Source organism: Drosophila erecta, unplaced genomic scaffold (assembly GCF_003286155.1).
Source record: "Drosophila erecta strain 14021-0224.00,06,07 unplaced genomic scaffold, DereRS2 tig00000092-arrow-pilon, whole genome shotgun sequence".
NCBI classification, from domain to species: domain Eukaryota; kingdom Metazoa; phylum Arthropoda; class Insecta; order Diptera; family Drosophilidae; genus Drosophila; species Drosophila erecta.
The window spans coordinates 10849686-10877403 of record NW_020825207.1 but is presented as its reverse complement, the minus strand read 5'-3'; the positions used below and the strand labels follow the sequence as shown (position 1 = coordinate 10877403).

The 27718-nt window shown below is 44.8% G+C and overlaps 3 protein-coding genes across 3 annotated transcripts in view; all 3 read left to right on the top strand.

Annotated features, from left to right (window-relative positions):
- The window catches only part of LOC6547979 (leucine-rich repeats and immunoglobulin-like domains protein 3), a 74140-nt gene extending 69762 nt beyond the window's left edge, over positions 1-4378 (top strand). The window contains exon 5 of the mRNA XM_015156772.2: positions 1324-4378. Coding sequence (XP_015012258.1) covers positions 1324-2548 — 1225 coding nt within the window. The 3' untranslated portion in view covers positions 2549-4378. The remainder of the gene's footprint in view (positions 1-1323) is intronic.
- Positions 4379-9663: 5285 nt separating this feature from the next.
- On the top strand, positions 9664-10555 carry LOC6547981. Its single transcript, XM_001975091.2, has 2 exons — positions 9664-9725; positions 9859-10555. Exons 1-2 carry the CDS (start codon positions 9690-9692, stop codon positions 10417-10419), a joined length of 597 nt encoding a protein of 198 aa, XP_001975127.1. The 5' UTR covers positions 9664-9689; the 3' UTR covers positions 10420-10555.
- Positions 10556-18035: 7480 nt separating this feature from the next.
- Positions 18036-27702, top strand: LOC6547984. The gene is made up of 11 exons (XM_026980774.1): positions 18036-18103; positions 21193-21733; positions 24732-24929; positions 24984-25268; positions 25333-25569; positions 25627-25781; positions 26009-26074; positions 26527-26618; positions 27190-27255; positions 27487-27526; positions 27593-27702. The coding sequence occupies exons 2-11, from the start codon at positions 21207-21209 to the stop codon at positions 27700-27702; spliced, it is 1776 nt and encodes a 591-aa protein (XP_026836575.1). The 5' UTR covers positions 18036-18103; positions 21193-21206.
- Positions 27703-27718: the final 16 nt, after the last annotated feature.

Sequence of the window (27718 nt, the reverse complement as noted above, 5' to 3'; positions counted from 1 at the left end):
AAGTCCTCTTACCAATCCCTTCGGACATCAGTCAACCTAATGAATTCCAAACTCTAGAGCTGACAAGCCATTTTGGTTCTCATTGCCACTGCCATTCGAATTCATCACCAGTCGCAGTCGAATGAATTCGCTGGAAGCTCTTGGCCCCGAAGGGTTTAACAAAATGCGGCCACTTATCAAATCAATGCGCTCTGCGGGTCCTTGAATCCTTGGATCCCTGGATCCTTGGGAAATGCAACTGCAAGTGCAAATGCAGCTTGCGCAATAAATGCGTTCATTTAACATGAAATGCAAGTCGCAAGCTGCAAGTATTGAAATGAAATGTGGCCTGCTTCAGAACGCTTAAAAGCGACAAATTCGCTTTGTGTCAGCGGAGTAAGTCAAGTCAGCACGGAGCTCCTCCGACTTGGCCGAATGTTGCTCATACGCCACGTTGCACTTATTTCGTTCAGCTGCAGCCACATCTGAGACAGTCTGGCAGGATCTGGTCTGGGTCTTAGGTATTGGGTAATGCACTACACACACACCACACACACACACACACACACTGGCCCTGCATCCTTGCAGTCCTGCATCCTTTCCCCCAAGTCAGCGACTTAGCGCGTTGACTTAACTTGGCAGGGATTTACGACAACGCTCCACGGAGCTCGAATAACATGGAGCCTTGTCAGCTTGCTGCCTCGTCCTTCGTCCTTTTGCCCTTAATGCCTCCCTTTTCCACCCCTCCGCTCATCCACCGCCTCCTTTATTAAGTTGAAATAGACGCAGGCTAAATAAATCCATGTCGCTTAAGTCGAAGCTCTGACGTTGTCATGTGTGTGCGACTGTGTGTGTCGCCGGAAAATGCTGGGAAAACTGCTGAGCGGTTGTGTGTTATTCATGTATTTCATTGCCTGGCATTTAACTTGAATGCTGATGCATCGTGCAGTGTGCAGCTTGCATAATTAAAACGAACAGAGCACTGGAGCCTGGCAAAATAATAAAAAAGAAAGTGCGAATGGCGGAGAGAGATAGTCAGTCGGCTAATTAAAGCCATCACTGTGGGAAAACTGCGACTGCCTTGAATAATATTCTAATTATTTCGGTAATTTACGTTCGACTCTATGGAATTTATTTTCAACAATAATAAATATTAAACTTAATGTATACATTTTTAGAAATCACTTTAACTAAAAGTACGAGTGCATTAAAGTACTTTTCTGTGCTTCGAGCGATTTAAAAGTAAAATTCATGAGTTTCCTTCTTCTTGACGTTGATTATATTTTCATAAGCATAACATGAATGTTAGTTGTTCATAACGAAAGTATTTCGCTTTTCTTCCAGAGCCTTTGTGGACAACACCCACTTGCAGACGCTCCACCTGAACAACAATCCCCAGCTGAGCGACATACCGATGCGCCTGTTCCAGGGGAACCCCAACATCCTGGAGGTCTACATGCAGAGCAACAGCCTGCAGACCTTGTACTCGGCTCAGTTCCCGGTGGATCAGCTGCAGAAGCTCTATCTGGGGGACAACCCGCTGCAGTGCAACTGCTCGTTGCTGTGGCTCTGGCGACTGGTGACCGGCAACTTCGAGGGAGTCGATCCCGCCATGGAGCACGCTGCCGGCGGGGCGGTGGCTGCGCTGGCCAAGGAAGCCGATGAGGAGGAGCAGGCGGATGAGGCCACCGCTGTGGCCTCCACGGACGACGGAGTGGCCGCTTTGGCTGCCTACATAGCCGAGCAGCATATAGTGAATGCCCTGCACACCACCGAGCCCAGTGCCTATGAGCTGGCCACGTCCTCCTCGAACAGGAACTCCGGTATCCTGCGTATGGATCGGCAGCAGATTGGCTGCGACATCTGGCGGGACAAGGTGCGAACGCGCAGGAAGCTCCTGACCATGAGCGAGGGCGAGATCACCTGCCCCGCCCACATTGTGACCGTGGTCTGTGCGGTGATCACCTGCCTGCTGGTGGCCATGATTGGCATCAGCGTGCTCTACTACCTGCGCTTCGTCAAGCGGCGGAGGAAGTTGCTCCACGAACGGGGTCCCATGCGGAGCAGCAAAAGCATCATCAACGTGCACGATCGCATCCTGCAGGGTCACAATCCCGGAGGTCTCGGCCTGGGCATGAGCATGACCCTGGGTGGCGGCAACCATGTCAACGGCTTGGGCATGACCCTCAACTATCCGCATCATGCCCAAACCCTGCAGGCGCACCACCACTACCATCAGGCCATGCCGCTGCAGTCCCATGGGGGCAATGGCAACCACGAGTACCAGCAGACGACTCTGCCACAACTGGACAAGCTGGAACTGGAGCGCTACCTGGCGGCCCAGACCATAGCCAATGAGTACCGGGCCCTGAAGCCCTGGGAGCTGCCCGTTAAGGAGGCGGACGACGAGCCGGAGCATCTCTACGAGCGGTTCGACCACTACGAGTATCCGGACACTCACACCATGAGCAAGCTGAAGCAGGCGGCGTCCTTGAACCACTCCAACTCCTCGGCTGGTCCTTCGCCCGTGCCCCCCTCGTCGGGAAAGCCGCATGTGGTCTACGTATGACGTGGGCGTGGCACGGGCGAGCGGGTCTCCCAGACCAAGACGGATATGGAAATGGTCGGGCTGAGCCACCTACACCACCACCACCACCACCACCACAACAACAACAACAACTATCGGGGCTGTGTACAGAGCGCCAAGGCCAGTGGCCAGTTCTGAGTTGGTTAAATCAAGGGGGTTTACACAAGCAAAAACAGGGAACGTGAGAGGTTAGTTTAAGGCGAGTTTAGGAGAGGATGTAGCCACTAAAACTGGTAGCTCTTGGTGGGAAATTTCGATGAGGCACTAGTGCGCTATGGCACACAACTAAAGTGATCTTTGATCAACTGCGAATGGCCAAGAAACCCTAAGCAGATGGGAGGCTCATATAAATATGATTTATCGAAAACAATTGCATCGCACAAAAGCTGAGTGCCTGAGCTTCAAGAAAAACTTGTGCATCATCGAGATTGCTCACTATTGCGACACCATAGTGATTTACCTTTGTTAACTTTTTTTTCGAATAAACCACAAAGTTTAACAAGCGTCAAATGAAACAAGGGATATGTCTACGTGTATAGGAAGCATACAAATACTCTTAACTACCTACGGATAACAGATATATTAGAAATGTATACTAACCGCTAAACTAAGAGACGATTACGATTTCAAAGAAACCATTTTGCTGGCCCCCAACTAAGCTAAGCTGCATTCAAATCTCACTCACTCTTTCTCTCCCACTCATAGTTAAAATGGCATTTAGCATTCGAATACTCTAGATAGCATTTAGCGAATAAGGACTTACAAGTGAATTTAAATACATATATGAATATATGCTAGGTATAACGATGGAGCAGGGTGCAGGCTAAAGGAGTTAATGGGATTTTCTTGATTTGATTCATGAATTTACCGAATATGTATTCAACACTTGGGATATACGGAGAGAATGACACACACTTTGGCAGACAAATAAACTAATGGGGACCAAATAGTCCAGTCCAGTCCAGCCTAGAACTAACTGAATAAATCCAACTGCCAAAGAGGTTTATTGGCATCCATTATATCCTGCTGAACCATATTCCCAAGTTTCCTAACTTTAGCAAACATCTCGAATGACAATATGCGAAATATTAAGTGGAAAACTAAAAATTAAATTATAACACCTATATTATCTTAGTGAGCCAGAACTCAAAGTTGATGAAATTATAAATATAATTTGTAAATAACCCTCAATGGCGATGCACTCAGCAGAGTGCTTGAACGTTTACTGTAAATAATTTATGGAATGCATTTCAAAATATTAGTCAAGTGCATAGATTATTGATTTAAGAATAAATGATTTCCAAAAAGCAATAACTCAGAATCAAGGCTCATTCGTGGTTATTTTTCGGTTGAAATTGATTTGCGAATAATAATTTAATTAAATGCGACAACAGCAAGGCAAATAGCGAGCAAAACTAACCGGTATTTGCATAAAATAGCCACACAGAGCACACAAAAAGCCAGTGTAAAAATATTTCTAAAATAAAAAGTATTTGCGTACATACTAAATAAGTAAAATCAAAAAGCAGGCTAGCTATGCACGAAATGCATTTAGAAAAACCGACAGAAAATACAATTTGAACATAAATAAAAAGCAGTTTGTGTATAAAAGGTGCAAAAAGAGCAAGGGAAAGGCAAATTGAAGCCAGGCAAACGTAACTTTAAATCTAATAATATGATATACGCAAAAATATTTAATTAAATGATAGAGACACCCACAGCAACAACAAAAATGTTATTTCTTATACGAAGACTGAAGAAAATGATGAAGCGAAATAAAAAGAAACGAGAAATTAAAAATTGTCTCTTAACTCTAATCAACTGCAAGGGAAGGCATCATGTGGCAAGCTGAATATTCTAGTACAGGTCATAATAAATAAAGGATTTACCTCGATGAACTCGTGTTTGCTTTTCCTCATCAGATGCCATAAAATACGACAAATTTACTGCGCAGCAAAACGAAACCAGGCACAAATCCATGTAAAACAAATAAAATACTTGTATATCCCTGCACTGGGAGTGGTCCCAGTGAACTGAAACCGAAACTGCAGAAGAAAAGGCATAAATCTAGTGCCGAAACAAGTGCTCGACAAATACAGCCGCCCACATAAGTAAGTAACCCAAAACGCCTACGGCAGGACAAAGGCCAAAAAAACAAACAAAGGGGGTGGTGGAAATATGTGGCTCAGTAAACCAAAGTAAGTAAAATATTTACTGCCCAGTCAATTGTGCCGAATTGTTGGTTTCCATTTCCACCAAAGCTGTTAAGTCCTGGTGAAGGCAAACAATTTAAGTTGCAACTGGAAGGAATACTTCCCTACTAAGAAAACTCGAATCAAAAACGTGCAAATTATTAATAATTTAAACCTTATGCGTACCTTATTTTTAATATTGAAGGACCTACATCCTTCTTTCATACACATATGTATTGAAAATACATATTATTGCCTACAAAATGATGGCTTACCTATCATTTGGTTGTGAGATAGATAATTTAAATATGGGAAGAGTACAATATTATCAAATAGGTCTATAACAGCTTTGGTTGAATGGAATCCTAAAGTATCCCAGATGTAATGATCTAATTCCCTTAAGACACATTTGACGCAGTACTACGTGGCAGCCCCTGTTTGTAAAACAATTGCCAACTCACTCGCGAGAACAAATACAAAACGTAGAACAATAAGGGAGCAAGCGGAAAAAAGCCAACAACAAAAAGGCAGAAGAATTAAGTAAATAAATCTGAATGCTTTCTAAATAATTAACATGCCGGGAGCTCACTTTCATTTAAACTGGGTCTCCGCCACTCATTGAGTTGTTCAACTCAACGTTGGGCTTAGACGGCGACAAATCCCCGGTGTCTGTGTTTGAATGATTGTGGAGCATTTGTTGGGGCATGAAATATAACCACCCACCACTCAGCGCCCACCACCCACCACCCACCGAAGCAACCCCCGGAAAATCCCATGGATTGAAGGAAACACCTGAGTCTGCGTCTCGAGAGCATCAAGAGTGTAGGCGTGTGAATAATGGCAAGTAATTAATATTTTTGACATTATTCTTGCGAACGCAGAAAAAGCGGAGGACATTGTGCGATGTCCTTTAATTAGCTCGGAAAATGTTTCGGAAAAACTGGCGCATAAGTCATAAAGTGCAGGAAATCGAAGGATGAGTGTGTTCCATTAAATGCAGCTAGCCATCTGAATAACGACTTCAGTGGCATTTTAATTGCCCGAGCCAAATGAAATTTCGCAATAGCGTTGCCATTAAGCGGGAATCTTGAGATATAGTCAGATAAACACTCAAACAGGACCAAGTGCTGGCGAACATAAAAACGTAATGTCCTGCAATTTGTTAAAAGACGCGCAAACTGCCCAATAAAATATCGCCAAGGCGATGGCTTTAATGTGATTGGAAAGATGTTGTGTGGCTAAAATCAGAAGCCCCACTTCAGCTAATTGTTTGCGTGCATCCTGAGCATGCGGGTCCAACAGCTGTGTCCACAGGACCCTGTGTTTGCACTCTGGACAAGGAGAATTGCTCAAATAGTGGTCGAGACACAAACGTGTGTGCAAATAACTCATGCACAATGATAAATCAAAGTCACTTAGCGTTGATGTCGATTTGAAATTCACTTACAGCCCCGCCGAGTGTCACAGTACTGACCAAACACAGAGCTCAAAAAGAAGGAGTGGCAACCCAAGGACATATCATTTATATCAATTTAAATAACGACCTTTCAATGGTCAGGGAAAATCCCGTGAAAAGCTCGCCAGCAAATGCTTAGATGGATGGTCGGACGAGGCATTGACAGTTGCAAGCCATAAACCACAGAAAATTGGGCATTATATTAGTTAAGATGCTGTCAGGCCGAAGGATATCCCATTCCCAAGGACAAGGGACAGCCCTCCGCGCAGACATATCGCTTTCAGCACGGAGCTAGGAGATAATCGGGCGGACCAGAGTATCTGGTAACCGGCACTAAAACACCGTTTGACAGGCAACGAAAGCCCGGAAAGCGGGAATCCCCAACATTGAAATCGAGTCAGAGGAAAAGTGACCGCCAGATAAGCAGGACGCATTCATCTTGGGGAAGTCCGAAGGATACGGGTGAAACACTAAGAAATCCGAATAAAGTTAAACAAAAGTTGGACACACATATTAAGGGCTTAAAGTGTAGCCAGAACCTAAAACAAGCAACTTATCTTGACAGCTGGACTGTGCACTTAACCAGGTTACCCGCAAAATACACCTATATATCTTGATCAATTTTGCCGGCGCGAGGTGGTAAAAAAACAAACTTAAATCATAGCCAGCTTTTGTTCAGCTTTCCAACCTGGTTCCAGTCGCCTTTTTTTCCCGGTTTTGTTTTGCGGGCTTTGTCTGCGCCACTTTGCTTATCTTGGCCACACTTTTTATTGGTCGCCTTTATTTGGCCTGACATCCCCCATATTTCACCAAATAACAGCAGCAGAGATAAGTGGCAACCGGAAGGACATGCGAATTAGTTACGTTTTTTGTGGAAAACATCCTCGGGAAAGGGTTCAAAAGTAAGAGTTGCACAGCAAATGAAAGGGAAATCAAAAATGTGCTCACCTAACCTTTCCAATTTTCCACTTATCCAAATGTCACAAGTAACTCCAAGATATTTATGGGATACAATAAATTACATTGCAATTTCATAAGCTGTTTCCGCCGAATCAAACTGAAATTTACAGCTCTATCAAAAATTATCGCTGCAATTTTTCAAGCGCTTTTTTTTTAAGTATGTAAGAAATCAAAATTTCATTGCCACCGCAAAAATCAAATTTCCAGCACTGCTTTTTTCACGTTTCTCTGCGAAATTCGGGCTTTCTCTGGGATGTTTTCAAACATGACACCTGAAACTTTGGCATACAAATTTATGAAAATATTTGCACATCCATTTCACGGCTTGAGGAATGGGAAGGCAACACCTTTTGGCTTCATTGAACTTGCAGCCTCGCATTACACAAAGCCAGTGGCAGAGTCTGCCCCCCGATACACATGCAAATGTGTACAAACTGAATCAATTTTTACCGCGATAAACTTCGGCTCCACCTTTTGCGGGGCACAGTGGAGGGGCACAGGATTTTACGGCGCCGAGGTAACTGCAAAATGTTGTGTAAAATTTGCAAATGCAATAAATAACTCGTTTCGGTGTAGCGAGAAAAAAAAGGATTGCTTCTGCTGTTTACACCCCCTTGCAAAGGCGTGTAGCGATTCCTCTTTTTTCGCTCCTGTATCCTTTTTTGCTCCTGTTTAGGGTTTTCATCCCCCCAGCCGAAACGAAAAGCGCGCCACATGTGCGAGTCTGGTTGTACTTCCTGTGGGTTGGAATACTCTATAAAAATGAGCAGTGTTGAGTAAGTTTTGTATTAAATGTGTCCACATGTTGTCTATAAGATAGTTCCGTACTATCCGCTGCATGTTGGAATACTCTATAAAAATGAGCAGTGTTGAGTAATATAAAACTTAAAAATGTGTCAACATATTGCCTATAAGATAGTTCCCTACTATCCGCTGCATGTTTTTGACAAAGTCGAATATTAATCATTCGTAACTATTGCTGTAATATTTACAAAGTATCTGTTAAAATAGCTCCCAAGTTGTTGGTAATAAAAGGAAGGGTATTTTGAGCCCAGGCAGAAGGCACTATGCATATTACACCCATTTTTGTTTCGCTCTGCGTGTTTTTTGGAGTGCTGCAAAGCATCCCCGAAAGTATGCAAATAATTTTTGGCCCCAACTCATATTTGATATTCAGTGTCAGTTGTTGGAAGGGTTACCGAATACAAGTTATTGAAATTTGCATGCAACGGATGGGGAGTTGATAAAGGGGAAATGGCTGGGCGGAGGAACAGCAGGCGTTGTTGAGGCAATTTATAGCACTTGTGTTGGGGGGCTGTTTCGCCAGAGGCAAACTTCTCGGTTATTGTTTCGCCATATAAAAGGCGCTGGGATTTCTCGGCCCCGAAGGACGTAATTGTTTGGCAGTCTTTGGGCTTGATTATGTGCCCTTGATTTTTTGGTCGTGGAATTTGCAGCATTCCCAAAAACTCCACCCTTTCGCACAGATTCCCAATTAAGTTTAGACTGGTTGAACGCTTCGCATCCATCAGGATTTGGATGCTACATTGAAAAGTTACCAACGCAACGCTAGCCGCACAAAAAATGACATAAAAAGGTTTTAAGTCCCTGGAAATCGCAAAAACTACGCTAATAACATTGTCATATGGCGGGGGTGATGGTGATTTTTTATCTCCTCTTTTTTTTCAGTAAACTTCGCTTATCAAAGTTGAAATTGCAGTTCGTTGCTGAGCGCAGCGCATTGGGGATTTGTCGGCCACTCGAAAACTCCAAATGCGAGGCATTTATTGTGGGGCAGGAATAGAGGATTTCATTTGAAACTCTGATGCGAACAATCGCCGTTTTATTCCCCGTTTTGGAGCGCCGAGTTTCATCATCGTACGCCACTGACCCAGTTCACACATTTATCACACTGATACAGGCGATTGTCCTGAGGGTCTAACCCCAGCGCCATGAATGACCCCATATCGCAGCCTCCGCCCCACCCCCTTCCCCTTGCCGCACTGCTGACTAAGTGGACTTTTATTTCACTGCTATTACGGCCCAGGCTGCGTATACGCAATGAATAGTTTCGCTGCCGAGCTCTCGGCATTCTAGCCATCTTCAGTTGCTAAGCGATTTGGATTTGGGCAGATACATACGAGTATCTCACGGCTTTTGATGGGTTATTTGCCCGCTGCGAGAGATAAAGAGCCACGGGCTTAAACTCTTCAGACGCCTGCCTGAATCACAATCATTGTTGAATGCAGATAACTACTGTCTGCCCCCGGCGGCGTCCATTCATAAATGTGGAGCCAATAAACCTCCACCTCCAATAAAACCTCACTTATCTGCCGGTGCTTCACCTACGAAACGTCATTGACTGGATGCCGTCATGTGTCATCTCTACGAAATTATAAATAATTTATTTCATTTGGATAGATAAGACTATCTACGACTGGCTCTGTTTCGCAGTCTATTCAGTTGAGTAGAGTATTTTCAGTAGACGAACGCCTTTCGAGCAAACCAGTCAGCCATGAGCTACCAGAATATCCTAGGCTTTCTGCTCTTGGTACGTAGGGAATGTACTTTTTACTTAATTGAAAGTAAAAAAGCAAGGCTGTAGCTTGTTTAATTAACATTATTTTAACATTATTTTTGTCACATTCACTTCATATTGACCAAATGCTTCTGTATATTTGCAGCTGACCGCTTCTTCGCTCAACGCGTCTGGGGATCAAAGTCGCTATCGGCTGTATTTGCAAACAGATTACGCCTTGCAAACAATCAGCACCCAGCTAGTTTCTCAGGCAACCGAGCTGGTGGACTATGTGGTGGAAGACCTGCTCGTCTTGGACTCCCGAAACCCCATTCTGCTGGGCTATTTGGATCGCTTCGACGCCTTCACTGCCGTAGCTGCAAACAGGACCGAGCAGAAGCTCGATGCCTTCTACGTCGTGATTGAGGACTACCTAGATGCGGATACCACAGGAGACCCACTGAGGACGTCCAGCATCGAGACCCAGCTGATTGCCCTTTGCCTGCAGCGCAACGGGTTCGACCGATGGAAGCGAACGGTCCAGACCCGGACAGCCCAGCTCCAGAAGCTGATATACCGAAAGGTGAGAATGCACCTGGAGTCCATAGACAGGGAGGACCGAATGGCTGTGGAGCGCCGGTGGAGGAGAGTCCTAACTCGTGGCGGAGCCCGCAGACTGGAGAAGCTGAGAGAGTTCGTCCAGTGGCTGGGAAACTTTAGAGATTAGAGGTTGGCGGCCAGGGTGAACGATACGCCGTTTAGTGATAAGAAGAGTGATAAACACGGAGTAAGAAATGTTTGTGGCTTAATCATAACCAGCCATGACCTCGAGGTATTGTCAATGAAAATAACATAAAAACGGAGCTTGCATTTCATGAACATCAAGAGTTGGAACATCATTTGTGGTATACAACAAAAAGCGGATGTTCCCAAAAGAAGCGTATTAATAGTATTTGCAAACTCACAGTGAGGCGACGTCTGGCAGAAAGCAAGTGCATCGAAGCTATTATCCTGTCGTGTCCTTGCACTTACGCCCCTCCGATAAATGCAATTTTTGCACAACACGTCCCCTTCTCCATCGCTCATGTAGGAGGGCATTGTTTAATGCACTTCACAGCTGGAGGAAACTTTTCCAGCCCCTGTGTCGACGGCAATGAAAACTTTGTCATGCCTGGCAAAGAGGATGATAAACTTGGTAAAAATTATGAAACTGAATATGGAAGCGTTGGCGAAATTGAGACGGCAAAACAACAGATCCAACAGACAGGCAAAAGACATACGAGACTTTCAGCCATGCGAGGACTAGAACTGCAACTAAAACTGATACTTTTTATGGATGGCAAGTGAAAAATGTAGACAGTTGCACAACGACTTTCCTTGGGGTGGGGCGGGATTTGCTGGGATGAAAGAAAAATGGCAACTGCATTTCCTGTCTGAGAGCTGACAAAGTGCTGAGTGCATTTACGACTTGGACTTGGGCGAGTGTTTTGTGTCTTTCCTGCAGCTGCAGATGCCCGGAATTTATGCACTCAGTCCGCAGAGAAAGCCCTGCAAATTCCTGACCTGAGGCATTTTCTGTATGTCCTGGGCTATTTTCTTTGAGCCATCTGATAATCGGCTCCAGCTGTGGCTAATCGGTTTACATTTGTCACACTGGCACTTTGGCCGAAGACGCTCAGCTAGTTGAAACTATATAACTGCTATTATGTTTGGTTAATGTCATATTGAACTTCAATGCGTGCCAATTTAATTTTACTCTATTTTACACTATTTTGCCAGAAGTGCTTTCATACAGCTTTTAGAAAGTACCAACATAATAATTCCTCTTGGGCCTCAATTCATACAAAATATATAGTTTTATAAGCACAATTTTCAGTTAAGATGACGGAACTGTATCGCAGTCAGGGATCCATTTCCATAAACTCCTCAACTCGGCTTCTACAGCGAATACAGAAAAAGGACTTCATAAAACCAGAAATGACCAGAAGAGCCATACATGCAGCGCACATCAGAATGAAGCCACAAATTACGGCGAATATGAATAGAAGTCCATAAGCCCGAAGGTTTGAATCCGGTGGTTCGGTGGTGGACTGGGTCACTAGAGCTGTCATGTTAAAGTCTAGATCGTTGAATTCATATTCAGACGTCAACTTGGCCATGGCTTATGGGCAATATATTGCAAATTTGGACGATTTCGATAAAGTATGGAGAGCTCTAAAGGAAGGTTAATCTTTATGAGCAGAGACACATCATATCATATCATCTTACCGTTCCTCGCCTAGCAGCTCAAGAACTTCGATTTTGGTTAGTTTTTTTTTTTTATAATTTTAAGAGTATAGGCGCAGCTTACTGAAATCCGTTTATTTTCCAGTTCGATGAAATAAAGTAATTTAGAGTGCTGTTGCCTTTAAATGAGAAGTCTGCTAGCCTTGTTAATAAATAATACATGAACAAATTGATAATATTTAGCCTGATTTTATTATTTTGTACAAAAAACAATAATTTTGTCGAGGAGCGCCTAATGAATCTATATCTGTGCGCATTAAATGTATAGGCTTTCGAATCGCATGTCCTATCACGACGTATGTATGAATAGACACTGGAATTGCCGCCGCGCTAAACGTCCAAATCGTCGGCCAAATCGCCACAGTCGCCACACCCATCCTCGCAGCAATCGCCACACCCATCCTCGCAGCAATTGTTGCAATCACCGCAATCGCAGCAGCCTAAGCAACCCAAGCAGGCGCAGCAGCCGCAGAGGCAGAGGAGCGGCAGGCAGATGATCAGCAGGCAGCAGAGGAGCACCATTACCACGATCAGGGCAATGATCGCGGCACCCAGGTTACCGGAATCGGTGGCCCATGGGGACGGTTCCGTCATCGTGTTCTTCCCACCTCTTGACTAATCTCCTGGCGACTTGGCGAAAGTATTGAAAGTAGCTTATTGTAAATCAGTGTAAAAACCAGATAACATTGTTGAGTTTGTATTCAAGGACTCCTGCAGCACATCGGCAGTTTTTCGTTTCGCTTCAAGGGACTGGAGTCACTTTCCTGGGGGTTGCCACACCAAGTGACTCCCAGCGATCTTTCCCCTTCAACAGCCGTTGCACAAAAGTGCTCATTAAACCCACGCCATACAATGCCCATTCGAATTGTATAAAAATTAATGAAATGCATTAACGACAGCGTTTGGCGAGGGGCGGCAATGGTGGGTGGAACTGGGATCGGGTTGGCGGCGGGGTAGTCCTCGAACGGGAATCTGCGGAGCTGTCCCTGAGCTCCTGAGTGTACCTGCCCTCGTTAGCGCTCCATACACCCACTCTGTGGAACCCCCACTTGGACTCATATGCAGAAACACACCCTCGCCTCACGCCATCATTATCATAATTTGCGTGTGATGCGGGCTTTAAAATATTCATGCGAGTAGAAAGTTTTTTTTTCAAGTGTGCGCACGTGTGCGCGTGGGTTCGTTATGGGGCGCTGTTTACTGTACCAAGAGCTCGTTGATTATAATGACTGTATTTTGTGTGCTGATTACTCCGCAGAGAAAATTAAGAAAATGAGTCAACAACTTAACGCAAAAGACAAAAGGAGCTTCCATATACAGAGTTTTATTTATACACTCATATTCGTGGCTTCCATCCAGCAATAAGTAACTCAAGGCTGCTCAAATACTTCTGATAATAAACTCACCGGAATAGTAAGAGCCACCTCTCGTTTCGAATCGCAAATCAGTGATTGCAATTGGGAACTATTAGACACGTTTGTCGGCCAATTGGCAGCGGCAGCATTGAAAGCTCATTCAATTCACTGCCTCACACTCACACTCAGACATGCATGCACCCACACCTGCACACTCGCACACACACACGCACACCTTTAGCATATAGCATCATGGCACACGTGGCTGCATGTCAAAGTGCAAAGTTTTGTGCCACAAAAAACAAGCTGCAAGGGGTGGCGATGTGGGTAATGGCAGTCAAAAGCGCCGCTTGTCGATGTTTTCAGAAAAAAAGAGAAAGGGGATAAAATTGTAGGGGCAACCAGAAAAAAGTTACGTTTTTCACGGCGTTGTTGCTGGCAACCCTTTTAGCCCTGGCAATTTAAGCTCGCCTGCTCCAAAGTTGCCCACTTGCCACATCCTGTCGCTGGCGTTGTCCTTGTTGCTGCTGCGGTTGCTAGTTGCCGCAGCCCCCGAACGGCTGAGGATCCTTGGGGCTAGGGGCTGGGGGCAACTGCGTGGCATGCAATGCGCGATTGCACAAAGTCAACTTGCACATTAGAATGCGACGAAGGATGAGTTGCAGGGAAAGGATGCCGGGCAAACACGTTAGCTTGAGAGGCGCAAGGACTAGGCTCATCTGTCTGCGATTCTATCGCGGGCTAAAGCTGAATATGAAATATTTTCGGAAACTATTCCAATCTAAGATAGGGATTTTTAACAATTTCCCGATATGTTTCCGGGAACTGATATGTTTCCACTCGAACTGGTCCAAAAAGGCGCAAATGAAAATCATTCGCAGCTGGACCTATGTGTATTCCCAACCAATCATCATCATCATCAGGAATAAACGGAATGGCAATGGCAATGGCAACGACTATGATCGCGTTCGTATTCCGCCATCATCGCATTCATTGGCACTCAACGGGGCAGCGAATCGCAATCGTAAACTTGATTGTAATAGTATAATTTTTGGCGTAAAAGCCAAACAAATAAACAAGACAAGCACTTGGGAGCCCGGCGCATCCCATCCGGCGGATGGATAATCCCGCACATATGAGTGGGATGAAAGTGGCGGCCGAATTTGCCGGCCCCATTTTCATGCAATCTTTATGACTTGGCTCTGTGCGCTGTTCTTTATGCTTTGTGGGGGCGAATCGAGAGCATCTTACTCATAATCCGCCCCAATGGACCTTTCTCTGCAGGTCTGCAAAACCATTTACTTTTCCCCGCCCAGAAGCTGGCTTTTCATCGTTTTCCCTTATTTTTGCCCTGCTTACCACGTCCCGCATCCTGCGAAAAGTTATTGTTATCCTTTTGTTTTAGTGCGCATCTTTTATACTCGTTTCAGTTTTCTCCTGTTCTTATTGCCTTGGCCGGCGTTTTCGCATTGATTCATAATACATAAATATAAATATTGCGTATACGCAGCGTTTCGCTCGCCCTCGATTGCCATAAATTCTTATAAGCGTGGCAGAAACACACACACTATGCGAACGCCCAGCGCCAAAGTCATCAATCTTTCAGCATTTCACTTAGATAAAGCAAACTTGTACTCCCTTCCCCAGCCCCAATATTTGTGCATAAATATTAATATTGCATGACCATTTTTATTTGTTTGCCGGCCAGAAAGGATCTTGGACTTTCTACAGTACTGGAATCGATAAGGCACTGTGATTATAAGCTCATGCTGCTGGCCCAGGATTCGCTGCATATTAATGTTGCAGAATTACCATTAGATTTAAATTGGTAAGCCTGCCTAATTCAAACTGCAGTCCTTCAGCTGCTGACTACAATAAATAATTGACTGCCCCTTTTTCCTTAGCTAAATCGTAATGATTGGTTTCTCCCGGCCAACTCTTGCCAATAAATTCGCCCTGATTTATGTGGCTAAATAATTAGCGCCTTTTAGGAGCTATTAAATGGATTCCAAACAACGCCCTTGAAAGCCCATCAATCGGCCATTCCCCATTCGCCTGCCAGTCGAACGAAGGGGTAATAAATTGAATGCTCCAATATTTTGGCACGGGTGCCATTGAATTTAAATATGTGCAATTACATTTAAATGTTTGGTCATGTGTGGATTTCGATTTCGGATCAAACAGCTGAGTGGGAGGTGTCTGCGAAAGTATCTTTGCCTTCGGATTGCGGCGCTGTCTGCCCGCACATGCCAATAAATTTCGAGTCACAAAGTGTCAACGCGGCCGAGCCCCCCGATTTGCATATACGAGTATTCGAAAGTATCCCCTTTTCTTCCTTTCCGCTACTTACAACCATATTATAATGGAATCCCACTTGAAAATAGAGCAATATCCACTTGCATATGTTGCCGCGGACATTTCCAGAATGAGACGACGCTATAAATATTATTGAATTGTTCCAGCCCCCCAGGACTCCACGCCCCCCTTCTCAAGGACCCGCCCCTTTGCTGCAACAACAGCAACCGACGATGATTGCGGCAAGCGGATGTAAAAACCTTGGCAATGACAGTTTTTGGGCTCGATCCGGTCTACGTCTGTTATGCAAATATCTTTATATATAAATGCGGGTGCACTGCGAGAAAGTTGCCAACAAGTAGTTGCTACTATTTCCACTTCTTTGCTGCATTTCAATGTAGAACTTGCATGACTGAAATGAACTCGCAAGCTGAATCTTTTTATATAAATATTTGTTATAGAGGGAACTGATTTTTCTCTCTGCATATTTGCGCCCTCATACACGACAGTGTGTGAGTAAGTGTTTATATGCAAATCTTTTATTTCGCTGTTGCCTCCGTTTCATTTCTTATTTCCGTTGCACGGCCGCCGCCGCCGCCGCTGAGTTTTTTATTTCTTCTGCATTAAATTAACATCAATAAAATGTTGCCTCTGTTTGCCAGAGTCCGCCCCTGGCTGGACTGCTTTTCCTGGATGTCCTGGCTGTCCTGGTGCCAGAATGTGCTGATATCCTGGAGTCCTGGGCTCCTGTGTGCCGCTGTTGCACTTGTGCGTAATTTGAAGCTAATGCCAACATGTGCTGCGATTTGTTTCACTCCCACTCCGCTGCGATTTCCTTGCTCGAGATTTCATATTACTTATTTCCATATTTTTAGCCACATGCTGCCGACAGTTTGCAGTTTTTGGGGCTGAATATGGCGCGCAGCTCGCAGATCAGGTAGCGGTTTTTATTGGGCTTAAATAAATAAATATAAAAACATTCAAAAATGGAAAAGAAAACAATGGAAGTGTGTAATGTAATTATTAATAGGCATTCAAACTGCTGGCAACCGCATTATGCTCATACGTATTTCCACTTTTTGCAGACCACACAAATCAAGCCGGCTTAGCACGTTGATAAAATGCTCAGGCACAACTCGCAAGGATATCAACTCCCCACGGGATCCTTGGAGTTTCCATGATAGATTTCCATCGCATTCGGCGCATGTAAACATCGGCTTTTGTTAATCAAATTAAGTGCAAGTTAATGGTGGGGCAAGCCGGCACCCCAAGCCACGATTTCTGCCACAAGAGTTATTGGAGCCCATCAGGGCTCTGCTCCCGCTGTTTGCCCACTCAAAAATGATGAATAATAAATTGCTAATCATAAATATTGCGAAATCAGGCGAAAAAACCGAACGAAAGAGAAATGGCTAGCGCGAACCACTCCGCTTTTTACACGCTAAAAAGCAAAACAATGCCAAAAGTACACATTGTTAAATTGAAAGGAAACAAATGTAAAATTTATACAGCTGCAGTGCCCAGAAAGCTTTGATTTTGAATGCAAACTCCAAGGATTTGGGGTGGGAAAGGGGCGGTAGCACCCCAATGGTCCAACTTTGTGTGTTTGCACCATTATCGCAACCAAATGTTGAATGGGGCAGCAGCTTCCATCGACTGCAGGGATATGATTAATTTGGCGTTATCAAATTGATTGGATTATTGCTGGCGGAACAAGAACTTGGCTGTGATTCATGAGAGTGTCGTAAATAACGTTAAAATGGCATTTACTTCAGTGCTTAAAATTGTTCCTGCTGAGTAGATTATAAGCCAAGATGTATCTATATCTTTTTTACCCTCGTCACATCAGATGTATGGCATATAATGCATACTTCACCACTAATTGCGTGAATACGCAGCCTAAAAACCCCATTGATGTTCAGATAGAAAGGTTATCTGGCCACAATTACAGAACAGGCTACCAGCTTGTGACTTTTCCGATTTTTCTGCTCCACTCAGTGGCGGTAATTAGCATTCGGGGAAAATCAATACAATCTGAGTGAGAACAAAACAATCAGCAATCGGCTGCAGAACGTACTCAAAATCGGAACCGGAGTTACGTGTTTCGGGCCACAAATGCCAAATTGTCCAAGGGGTAATCAATCCGAGAACGAGTGACCAAATTCGAAATCGCCCAGCAGCTGCCAAGACTCTCATGCAGAAGCACTGAGCGAAAATGTGTTATTATTTGCTACCTCTCATACACAGGTTTCGATTTTGAAATAGTTGCGCAGCCTCATTAGTTTTATTGGCTATAACTCAACCTTGCGCAGACAGTGCATATTCTAGGACTAGCATACACATTCGGTTTTTCTCTGTGTATGCTCCCCTACAAAAGTCAAGTGCTGCCGGTCGACAGATTGCATTTAAACCAAATCGCCTCGCCGACCAACAGCGAACAGTCGACTGGGAGCGGTGACCAGGAACAACTGTACAGTGAGTATTAGCGGTAAAGGTAAATCTGTGGCAGGTCCGGGAAAGTTTCCGCAACGTTTTCGCAGTGGCAGCGAGGAAGTGCATTTAATTAAATTTCCCTTTGTTCGATGCGAGTGCAAAAAGCATTGCCTACTTTTGCGGGCGGGCAAGAAACTGTTGCACATGCAGCCGCAAAATGTTGGCTGCTCATGACAACGCCAGCCAGCAGCCAGCAGCCCTCAACCACCAACCGAGCACCACCAAGCACCACCGAGCACCGAGCACCCCACTCCGTGCCACTCGGAGCCACTGTTGCGCAAATAGTGCAAATAACTATACCAGTGGCTGCAGCTAGCGCAACATCTAAACCCAAACAATTTGCAGCATCTTGCCGAGAAACATCTGCGAGCACACAAACACATGGCAGCCAAAGCGAAGGAGTGGGGTACTAATGCGGAAGGCGTACCGAATGGAATGTACCCAGCAAAAAGTATTAGAGCCACGAAGCACATGAAGCAATTACCAAAGAACAGCGTACTTTGACATAGAAGCACTGAAACTAATGTTCTGATGTTTTAATCGGTTCAAAAACCAATCCCAGTTCGGGCTAATACTCTTGGCTCACAGATTGCCAATAAGTTGCAGGTGCTGTCGATGGGTTAGGGTATTCTGAGCAACTGCCGCCTGTGGACAGCGAAATGGCTCTGCGAATTGTTGCCGCATTCAGCGGAAATGCAAGCTGAGTTAGCTATATGCTGTAGTCCTGGCCGAGACTCCCGCTCCTTTTGGTCCTGTTCCTGTTGTTCCTGTTGGCGGAGATGTTGTCCTGTTCCCGTTGCTATTCGTGTTCGGTTCGGTGGCAAGGCCCATGAATATTCATGGCGTTTGCCGGGCCAGTCATTCATTCATTCGTGATTTCACGCCAAAGGGGGAAATGCGAAGAAGCTGTGGAAAACAATGAAGAGGAATGGCACAAGACAAAACATGAAGACAAATAAATAAACAAATGTCAGGCCATGTTGCTGAGGGCGGACACAAAAGCCAAGAAATTGGCGTGAAAATAAATCAAGAAATAAATTGGAAAATTTGTTATTTCAACGAGTGAACACAGCAATAGTTTAGAGCCAAATGTTAGTGCAGCCAACTTGGGTTGGCACAATGCTAAAAGGTTCGATTTGCGTGTGAATAAATTGGCCGGACTTGGTTGGGGTGCATAAAGTGCGTATTTTTGTGGCACTATGTGGCAAACGGATACTTACTTTCACCCTTTGCTGTAAACTAAAGCTAACAATTCCTAAACCTCATTTTTGCGTCATGCAGCAAATTGTAAGCAATATGCTTTGTGTTTGAAAAATATATCCCCAGAAACTTTTTCGACTCGTTCTGTACGTTGAATTTCAGTTTCCTTTACCATTCGCTGCGAAGGTTAAGAGCCCAGTTAAATGTATTTTCATTGCCTGCTGACTTTATTTTCCACCCAGTCGCCTCCTCTCCCTTCATGCTCAATCACAATTCGCTTGGCCCACAAAGTGAAGGCCAATTAAAATGTCCTTTAAGCGTTTCTGCAATATTAATTAACATGAAAAAGGCAGCAAGTACAGCGCCCATGTATTCTTAAGAGAAAAATGTGAAAAAGGAACATAGTCCTCGTTTGGAAATCGACTCGATTCGGGTTCGCCACGGGTGCTGCCAAGGGTCAGCCAAACGCCTTTATTTAATTGGAAAATATTACATTTTTAAACAATATCCATTAAAAGTGCCGCTGGCAGACTTGCCTGCCAAAGCTGCAGTTCATATATATGTAGATACATATATTTAAATAAAATGCCCCCCCGCCCAACCCCACGTATCAGCTGCCAAAGGTAATCAACTGCTGGGAGAAGTCGCATTCGCAATAAAATGTTGAAAAATGCAAAAAAAAGGAAGCAAAAAATCCCTTTTAATGTTGCCCATGTGCACGGGGCTGAAAGGGGGCACCACGCCCATGTCTGGGTCTGGAAAACACAAGTTCGCGTCTGGACCTTTGTCCCCAGCAGAATTGTGGAGTGGATTTCAGTTGCGCACCGAAGGGTCTGGGCCTGAATGGGGTCATTTACTTTGAGTGTTCGACGCTCATTTAAATGCAAATTTAAATGAAATTTTAATCCAGTTTTAAGAACGCAGTTGGACACTCTGGGCAGCCTTTGATGTGCCAGCTCATCCTGCTGATTGCCCCGGGGGACGTTATTGGTTGGCGCTTCGATCCCGCAAAGCCATTGAAGGCCTACTGATCGCCTTAAAAATCAAAGTAACTTAGGTTGACGAGCTGATAGGACATGAAAATACTGAACTGGATACGAAAACGATGCGTTAAACATTGATGATTTGATCGGCGAGCAAATCATCTTAATATCTGCGCCATCCAATTACCCATTAATCGCAATCTCTTCAACGTCAGCCACTAGTGAATGAAAAGCCCTAACTAAGTTAATGCTCGGCCACAATCCATGATAATGTTGCCGATGCTGATGATGAAGTAAATCCGATCGCCATTCAACTTGAATACACTCACGCGCATTGATTGCATTTGTGTCATCCCATGGACTTACTCTCGCCGAGCTGCGTCCACCATCAGGCATAATTTACAGCGCATTAAAACCTGCGATGATGATTTATTGTTGTCCTGGCTGGCCATGTCCTGCGACCTGCCGATGCACCGCAAAAACATATTTAAAGCGGCATATTTATATTTTAATGAACCTGGAGTGGTGGCGCTATAAAATCAGAGCTTAACCATGTTACAATGCTCACGGGGCGGACAAATTATGAAGTTTTTCCCGTAATCACTGCGCGAGTGTCCGTGGGAGTGCGTGGGTCCTTTGAGCCACATGCTTAAAGCCGTAATGCAGTGTTGTATTAACCAGGGACCAGCGACAGGCGATTACTGTAGCGCTTTGCCTGATGTCGGATTTTGGCAGCAGCTTACATCAGCTGGCTACTTTTTAAAATAAACTAACCCCAACTGAAAAAGGTGCCCTTCATAATCGTAATTCACAGACTTCGCATTAACTATGAGATACATTTTTGCCCATTTACTTTCTAAAACTGCACCAATAAACCGCATCTTGCAGGGGCGCCCAAGGATATGCAACTGCGAATCGACGACAGCTCACCGTCAGCGGCGGGAAGGACACTGACATCCTCGTCGAGCAGGAGCAGCTGGGCGGAAAACGAAGGATGCGCATCCGGCAGCGACTCGCTGCTGACGTCGTCGACAGCTTCGCTGCTGCCGCCGCAGGACAATGGGCGGAGGTTGGGGCCAGGTCCTGGATTGCTGATTTTTCCCGGCACCGGTCAAAGACATCAGCATAATCCGAATGGCAGCACGGGCAGCAAAACAATTGCAAAAGCTAATGACGGGAACGTGGCCATTAATCAGCCAGCACCCAGCAGGAGCATTCGGTCCTTTCGACGTCCGCCACTGTGGCAGCCACCGCCACAGGATCCCGCGCAGGAGGGGCAGGAAAATGAGGTCCTGGATCGGTCCAATCGGAGCGATAGCCGCCCTGCCTGTTTGGCCAAAGGACAGGCCTTCATAATCGAGTTCCTGCAGGGCTCCTCCATACACGGATTCATTTATTTGGCCAAACTCGGCCTGAGCTTCATCGAACGGTGAGTTTTGATTTGCAGTGACTGCTCTTAGTCAAAGGACATTGGGTAATCGCATTCGACACACAATGTAGACTCTATCCCCATCAGTTTATAGAGGAAGAGCCGAGCTTTATTCTAGTAAGATATCGGTAAAATAGCAGTACCCTTTGTAAGCTGCGGATCGCGTTCCCCCAACCCAAATCTACTGGACATATTTTTGGTGTGAGAGTACTTCCACTCAATTAATTTACAAGGGAAATTAAAACTAAACCTCATTACGACCAGAAAGCAGCAGCGACCGCAGCTTAACTTTTGCACAGGATACCCAAAGTTCGGCGCTTAGAAACCGTAAAGTGCCAACCAAAACGATACCAAACTATAAGTCCGGGTCTTAAAAAGGACTATCCGGCGACTATGGCCACGTGCAGAGCTTCCAATTCGGATTCATAACGTGGCTGCTCTGAAGGGGAAGGGTGCGTGGTGCTCACATGAAACTTCTCGAAGCGAGATACATTTTTCTACATTTGCTCCGTTTTGCGTGGTCGAGGGGGGAAGGTGGATCTTGTGGTCTGGAGTAATATTTCTGTTGCTGGAATTTGTATTTTTGTGCGGTGCAATAAATCCTTGAAACTGACATGACATGACAAACAGGATTACACACACACCAGCAGCTTTCGCTACCTTTCCCTTTTCCAAAGTAGTCGAGTGGATGGGGCTCAGGATGGGGATGCGGATGGGGATGCGGATGCGGATGCGGTGGTTCGTGGGAAATCTGCCAGCACTGCCGGCTGAGGGTTAATTAGTGGATAACAGCCAGGCCAAGGACAGGGCCAAGCAGACACAGAGAGAAACCGAGAAGAGACACCATAATATTCACACTAAATTGAACTAACAAATACTTTTATTGCGGGCTAACCACCTTTTGCTTAACTTAGTTTCATAACTAATACCATAAATTTAGCTGTTTCGAGCACAAGTTCGCATTCTCTAAGTGCACCCCAGTCGCTCCAAAAATCATGGAGCTCAATTACAAATATTGTTAGTTTCCGCCTGGGCCAAAGTCCAACTGACAGGTGTTTCCCAGAATAGAGGTGAGATCAGAGGGCTAAGGTGAAGTCCAGATGAAGGGAAGGCGGTCACGCAAAGCTTGGCTTAATTAATACACTTTCCCCCACTGATTTCGTGAAAATGATTTGTTGGACATTTGCAGCACATTTTTCTCTGGAAATTTATTTCTTTGACGAGCTCCACGCAGCGTAGTGCGGATTTATTTCGCCATGCTAACTGAAAGAAAAGTATAAATGGGAAGTCTGCTTTGCTATGGCGAAAAATCAGCTTGTGACGCACAAATTTCTGGACTATGAAGAACTCCATCACAAGCCCGACTTAAGCTCTTGCCAACTCACCCTCAAAATCCAAAGCAGTTGCACAAAAAATATATGAAAGCACCCGCTCACGTACAAAACAAGCTGGGAAAAAGGGAAGTGGAAATGCATAAACCTGGGAGAAAGAGTCTGTGTCGCTGACATGTGATAACCTCAATTTCACAAGCGTTGATATGGTAACTATGAGGGCTTTTCCGCCCCTCCACCCACCACCCCCCGTCCTTTGGGTGGCAGCGACAGGTGCACAATTGCATAATCCACAACCGAAAACTGCAAATGTAATGCAAAACACGCAGCGGCGCAGGATGCACAGGATTAGGGCGCTGTTTTCGTGGGGGATCTGAAATCTATGGTAGGGCATTGGGCTTTCGAGTGCCGGGAACTAGGTGCCATTTTGCCTTCATTGGAATATTCGGAATTTCACAAATGGCGAAGCGGTTACAGCCCAAATTTAAATAGCACTTCTTCCTTCCAGCCGCCAATAAACACACCTTCTTTAAAGCGCAAAGAACTATTATAAAAATTAAAAAAGCAGGGACAACAAATAGTTTGTGTAAATATTGAGTTTAAAATTATTGTATTTAGTTACCTGACTCAAAGTTCAGTAGGCCTGCTATCGAGAACGAACTCAAATCTTTTGGTTCTTGAATTGTAATTGCCTTTAAAACTTTGAGAGTTTAGAGTTGCCTTGTAAATATTTGAGAGTTTTCTGATCACAGCGTTTTGACATTATTAATCCCGCATCACACACATTTCAGTTGCATACCTCAGCCAGAAACTATGTCGGCATTAAAGAATCCGAGAATCCACCAATCCACAAAAAGCAAGAAAGCAACCCTTGATTTTCCAACCCGATTTGCCAACTAGAAATATTCGACGTCTCACATGCATCACTGAGCCTCATTCACGCACACATTTTATGCATATGAGTGTCGAGATATGATGAAACAAAGCAAATACACAAATTGCAGGCCAGAGCGACACGAGATGGAAAATGGCAGTTGCGGAGGGAAATGCGAAAATGGGTGTGGGAATGGTTGCGGGCACGACAATGAGTCTGTCATATGCGATGTCCAAAAGGAATTTTGTGGTGTTAGACAAAGTACAGCACTCAGCTGTCAGAGAGGAAAATTCCAACAAAAAAAAAAGCAGAGAGGGAAAAGCGAAGAGCTGCACACAAAAATAATAAGGAGCTGGAAAATGTTTGGGAAAATTAAAAGCCAAGTAGCCGAGTGTGTGTGTGAGCACTGAAAGCTTTATGAGCCATTGCTGGCATCAAAATGTGATTGTAGAAGGCATTCGCCAGAAATGGGAAATTCTGCAAAGGATTTTCGGCGACTCTGTCTGTGTGCTTGCCAGTTTGTTTGTGGCGCATGGAAAGACTGAAGGAAAAGCCAGTAAAGGGTTGCAAAAGCGTTGATGCGTTCATTGACTCCTCCTTCGAAGTTGGCCATCATTCCTTCGCCGCGAATACTTCGCATAATGCTTACAGAAAAAATTTACACGCAATAGATTTTTATGTCCTGCGCCACAATGCACACTCAACAGCAGTGCGAATTATTCGCCCGATGCCATATATCATTTTTGACTGTGGGCATTTTTGGAAACACCGATTTTTATGCCATTTTTTTCAGCGTGCTCTGGCTGGCGTTCATCTGCGTGGCATTGTTCAGCATCATCTCGCTCAGCAAACGCACTTGGCATCGCTTTCAGACCTCGCCAATGGTCATATCCATGGATCGGAACAAGCTGGTGTGGAACACCAGCTTTCCCTCGCTCACGGTGTGTCCGCACAAGCGGATCGATGAGCTGAAGGTGGAGGAGTACATAGTGTGAGTTTGCTAGGCATGTGATTCACACATTTGAGTGCATTTGCGCCCTCACAGGAGCCATCCCGATCAATTCCTGTCCGAGGAGGATCAGGAGGACTTCCGCGATTTTATTGTGAAACTTGCCAGCCTCACTTACGACAACTTGGAGACGCTGCCGCTGAACAAGTCGTATGGGATTCCGAGCGCCAAGTACTTGGAACTGCTCTACGAACTGAAATGGGGCTTCGAGCCGGAAATCAGCAGCGGCGCCGCCGTCAAAATGTTCATCTACGAGACGCAAACGGAGTTTGGCATTTGCCATTCAGTCAACTCGATGGTGGCGCGCTACAACTCCTACGAGTGAGTAATTGTTGGCCAGGAAGTGCGCCTGATTTGATTGCCGCTTCTCCCGGCCACTTGGCAGATACTGGCGCAACGGCGACTGGAGCATTTTGGACCACGGCGACAGGGTGACTGTTCATCCGCTGGACGGCGAGATCTACGCGCAGATCATAAACCTTTCGACGGCCTACGATGTTTATTTCCACGGCGCCGGCGACATACCGAGTATTTCCAAGCAGAGGTACACTTTTCCGGAAAGTGACTACACCACAGTGGAGCTCATCGCCCTGGAGATCTTTACGAACGAGGAGGCAAGAGCGTGAGTCACCCTAAATAATAAATAGAGCATTTATTGAGTACTGATTGTTTTGGCCAGTTTCAGCACCAAGCAAAGGAGCTGCCGCTTCAACTACGAGGCCGAGGAAATGATGACGGTGCCCATCTACAGTTTTGGCCTCTGTCTTTCGGAGTGCAGGATGTTTTTTGCGCTGCGGGTCTGCGGATGCGTTCCGCACTTCTACAGGAACCGCTGTGGGTATACTGGGTATAATCATATTTTCGGCACACAGAGTTGCACTTAATTGGCCGCCCATTAAAGTTAACTTTTATGCGGCGAACGGGGATGCATTGGAGCTGGCCAGTTTTATGGCGAAAACCCGGTCGTAAAATGCTTAAATAATCGTAGTTTAAGTGGCAACGTTGGCACGATTATCTGTCTCGCTCCAATGCACTCTATTCGTCTCTTGAACGTTTTCCAGTGCGAAATGGCCGGAGGTTGCCTGTTTGCGGACTGGAGGGCATCGGATGCCTGGTCAAAATTAAACGTGAGTAATTTCCACCGCACCGGGAACATGCAAATATTTATCGTGCCCCGGAAATTCGATTTACATTTTTCGTCTGAATAAAAAATGGACTGAAAATTTCCCAGAACGTGACCATAATTTAATTTAGGGTGGCAGGGTGGTCAAAAGTCAAGGTTGAAATAGACAACCTGTTGCGTAATTGAATAGGTGGAAGTAATTTGCTGGGGGAGACAAGATTACAGACAGGTTGACGTTGATAAGCTGGATAAATGTTTTGAACAAAAAAGCCTGTTTTTCATTAGAATTTTAAGCATAGTGTCTAATAATATATACATTATATTGACGCTCCTTTCATTGCATTGCAGTAAATAATTTAACTGTTGCGTTAGTCAATAAATTTGGTGGACTATTGATATGCAGAACAATATTAACATTAAAAAATTGGTATTAACCTTTTGTTTGTTGTTTTCCAGGCGAGATAATCTCGTTGAAATCGGACAAATACAAAATCAATTGCAACTGCTTGGCCAACTGTGACGACTCGAACTTCTTTGTGCAATCCTACGTAAGTACATCGCACATAATAATAAAAATAAATGAAAAAATGGCAAATACCCTATTAAAAAATATAAAGTAAACTTTAACTGTAAAAATGTTTATGGCGAACAGAAGCGCCATCTAGCGCTCGTTAAGTGGCAACTGCAGACGCCGCTGCGTCGCGCATTTCAAGTGGAAAAATGCCCGGAAAACTGAGCAAAATCCGCCGGAGAGGGTGAGCCGGCGAGCCGAAGAGCCGGAGAGCCGGAGAGCAGGGGCTTGTGCCTTAAACAAACATCAAAATTGTAGTCCGGGGCTATAAAAAATAATAAGCGCAGAAGTTGCAGGAACTGGGCGCCTTGAAATATGCAATTATTTTGGGGATGAGGTGTACGAAAAGGGGCGGCAAACCAAAAGTTTTGTTTAACTTTTTTTCGCTCTGTGTGCGGCGAAAGTTTTTACATTTAATAATAATTTTTGCTTACTTGCCTTGTTACCAGAATACTGATGATGATGTTGTTCCCGTTTCGCTTTTGTTGCTCTTATCTTATACATATTCCGTATATTCCCATTTTCTCTCTTTCCCGACTTTTCTTTAGCGCTCGCGTGTCTGGTTTTTGGGAGCTAACTTGCAGTGGGGCATTTTGGAACACCCAAAAATGCAGGTAGGAGTAATCAATTTAATTCGCAAATAAGTTAAGTGTTTCTTCAAAGATTTGGTAAATATCAAGAAAAAGTACATAACTACATCCTTGATATTTCTTGGATTTCGTCTGAATGATACATAACTGAGCTTCTTTTTATTAGCTTAATGCTCTTTTATTGTTTTTATTTTCTGCGAGTTACTAATGAATTATTTCATACTAACCATGCAAAACGAAATACCCAAAATGCAGCTTCGGCGTGAGGTGCTTTTCTCCTTCGCAGATGTTTTGGGTGAGTTTTCCCTCTTTCCCAAAAGTTTTTCCGACTCACTTAAAAACACTCGCATTTCACTTTCAGTTTACATCGGCGGTCTTGTTGGATTTTTCCTGGGCTGCAGCGCCTTGAGCTTTACGGAAATAATCTACTACTTTACGGCGCGATTTGTTCGACGCATGTTTTGTAATTAATTCTGGAATAAAATTA

Bases quoted from the DNA above. Each gene is read 5' to 3' on its own strand.
- LOC6547984 (XM_026980774.1), top strand. From the start codon at position 21,207: ATGCAACTGCGAATCGACGACAGCTCACCGTCAGCGGCGGGAAGGACA. The intron at 25,570-25,626 runs GTGAGTCACCCT...TGTTTTGGCCAG, and splicing joins ACGAACGAGGAGGCAAGAGC to TTTCAGCACCAAGCAAAGGA. The intron at 27,527-27,592 runs GTGAGTTTTCCC...TTTCACTTTCAG, and splicing joins CTCCTTCGCAGATGTTTTGG to TTTACATCGGCGGTCTTGTT.
- LOC6547981 (XM_001975091.2), top strand. From the start codon at position 9,690: ATGAGCTACCAGAATATCCTAGGCTTTCTGCTCTTG. The intron at 9,726-9,858 runs GTACGTAGGGAA...GTATATTTGCAG, and splicing joins TCCTAGGCTTTCTGCTCTTG to CTGACCGCTTCTTCGCTCAA.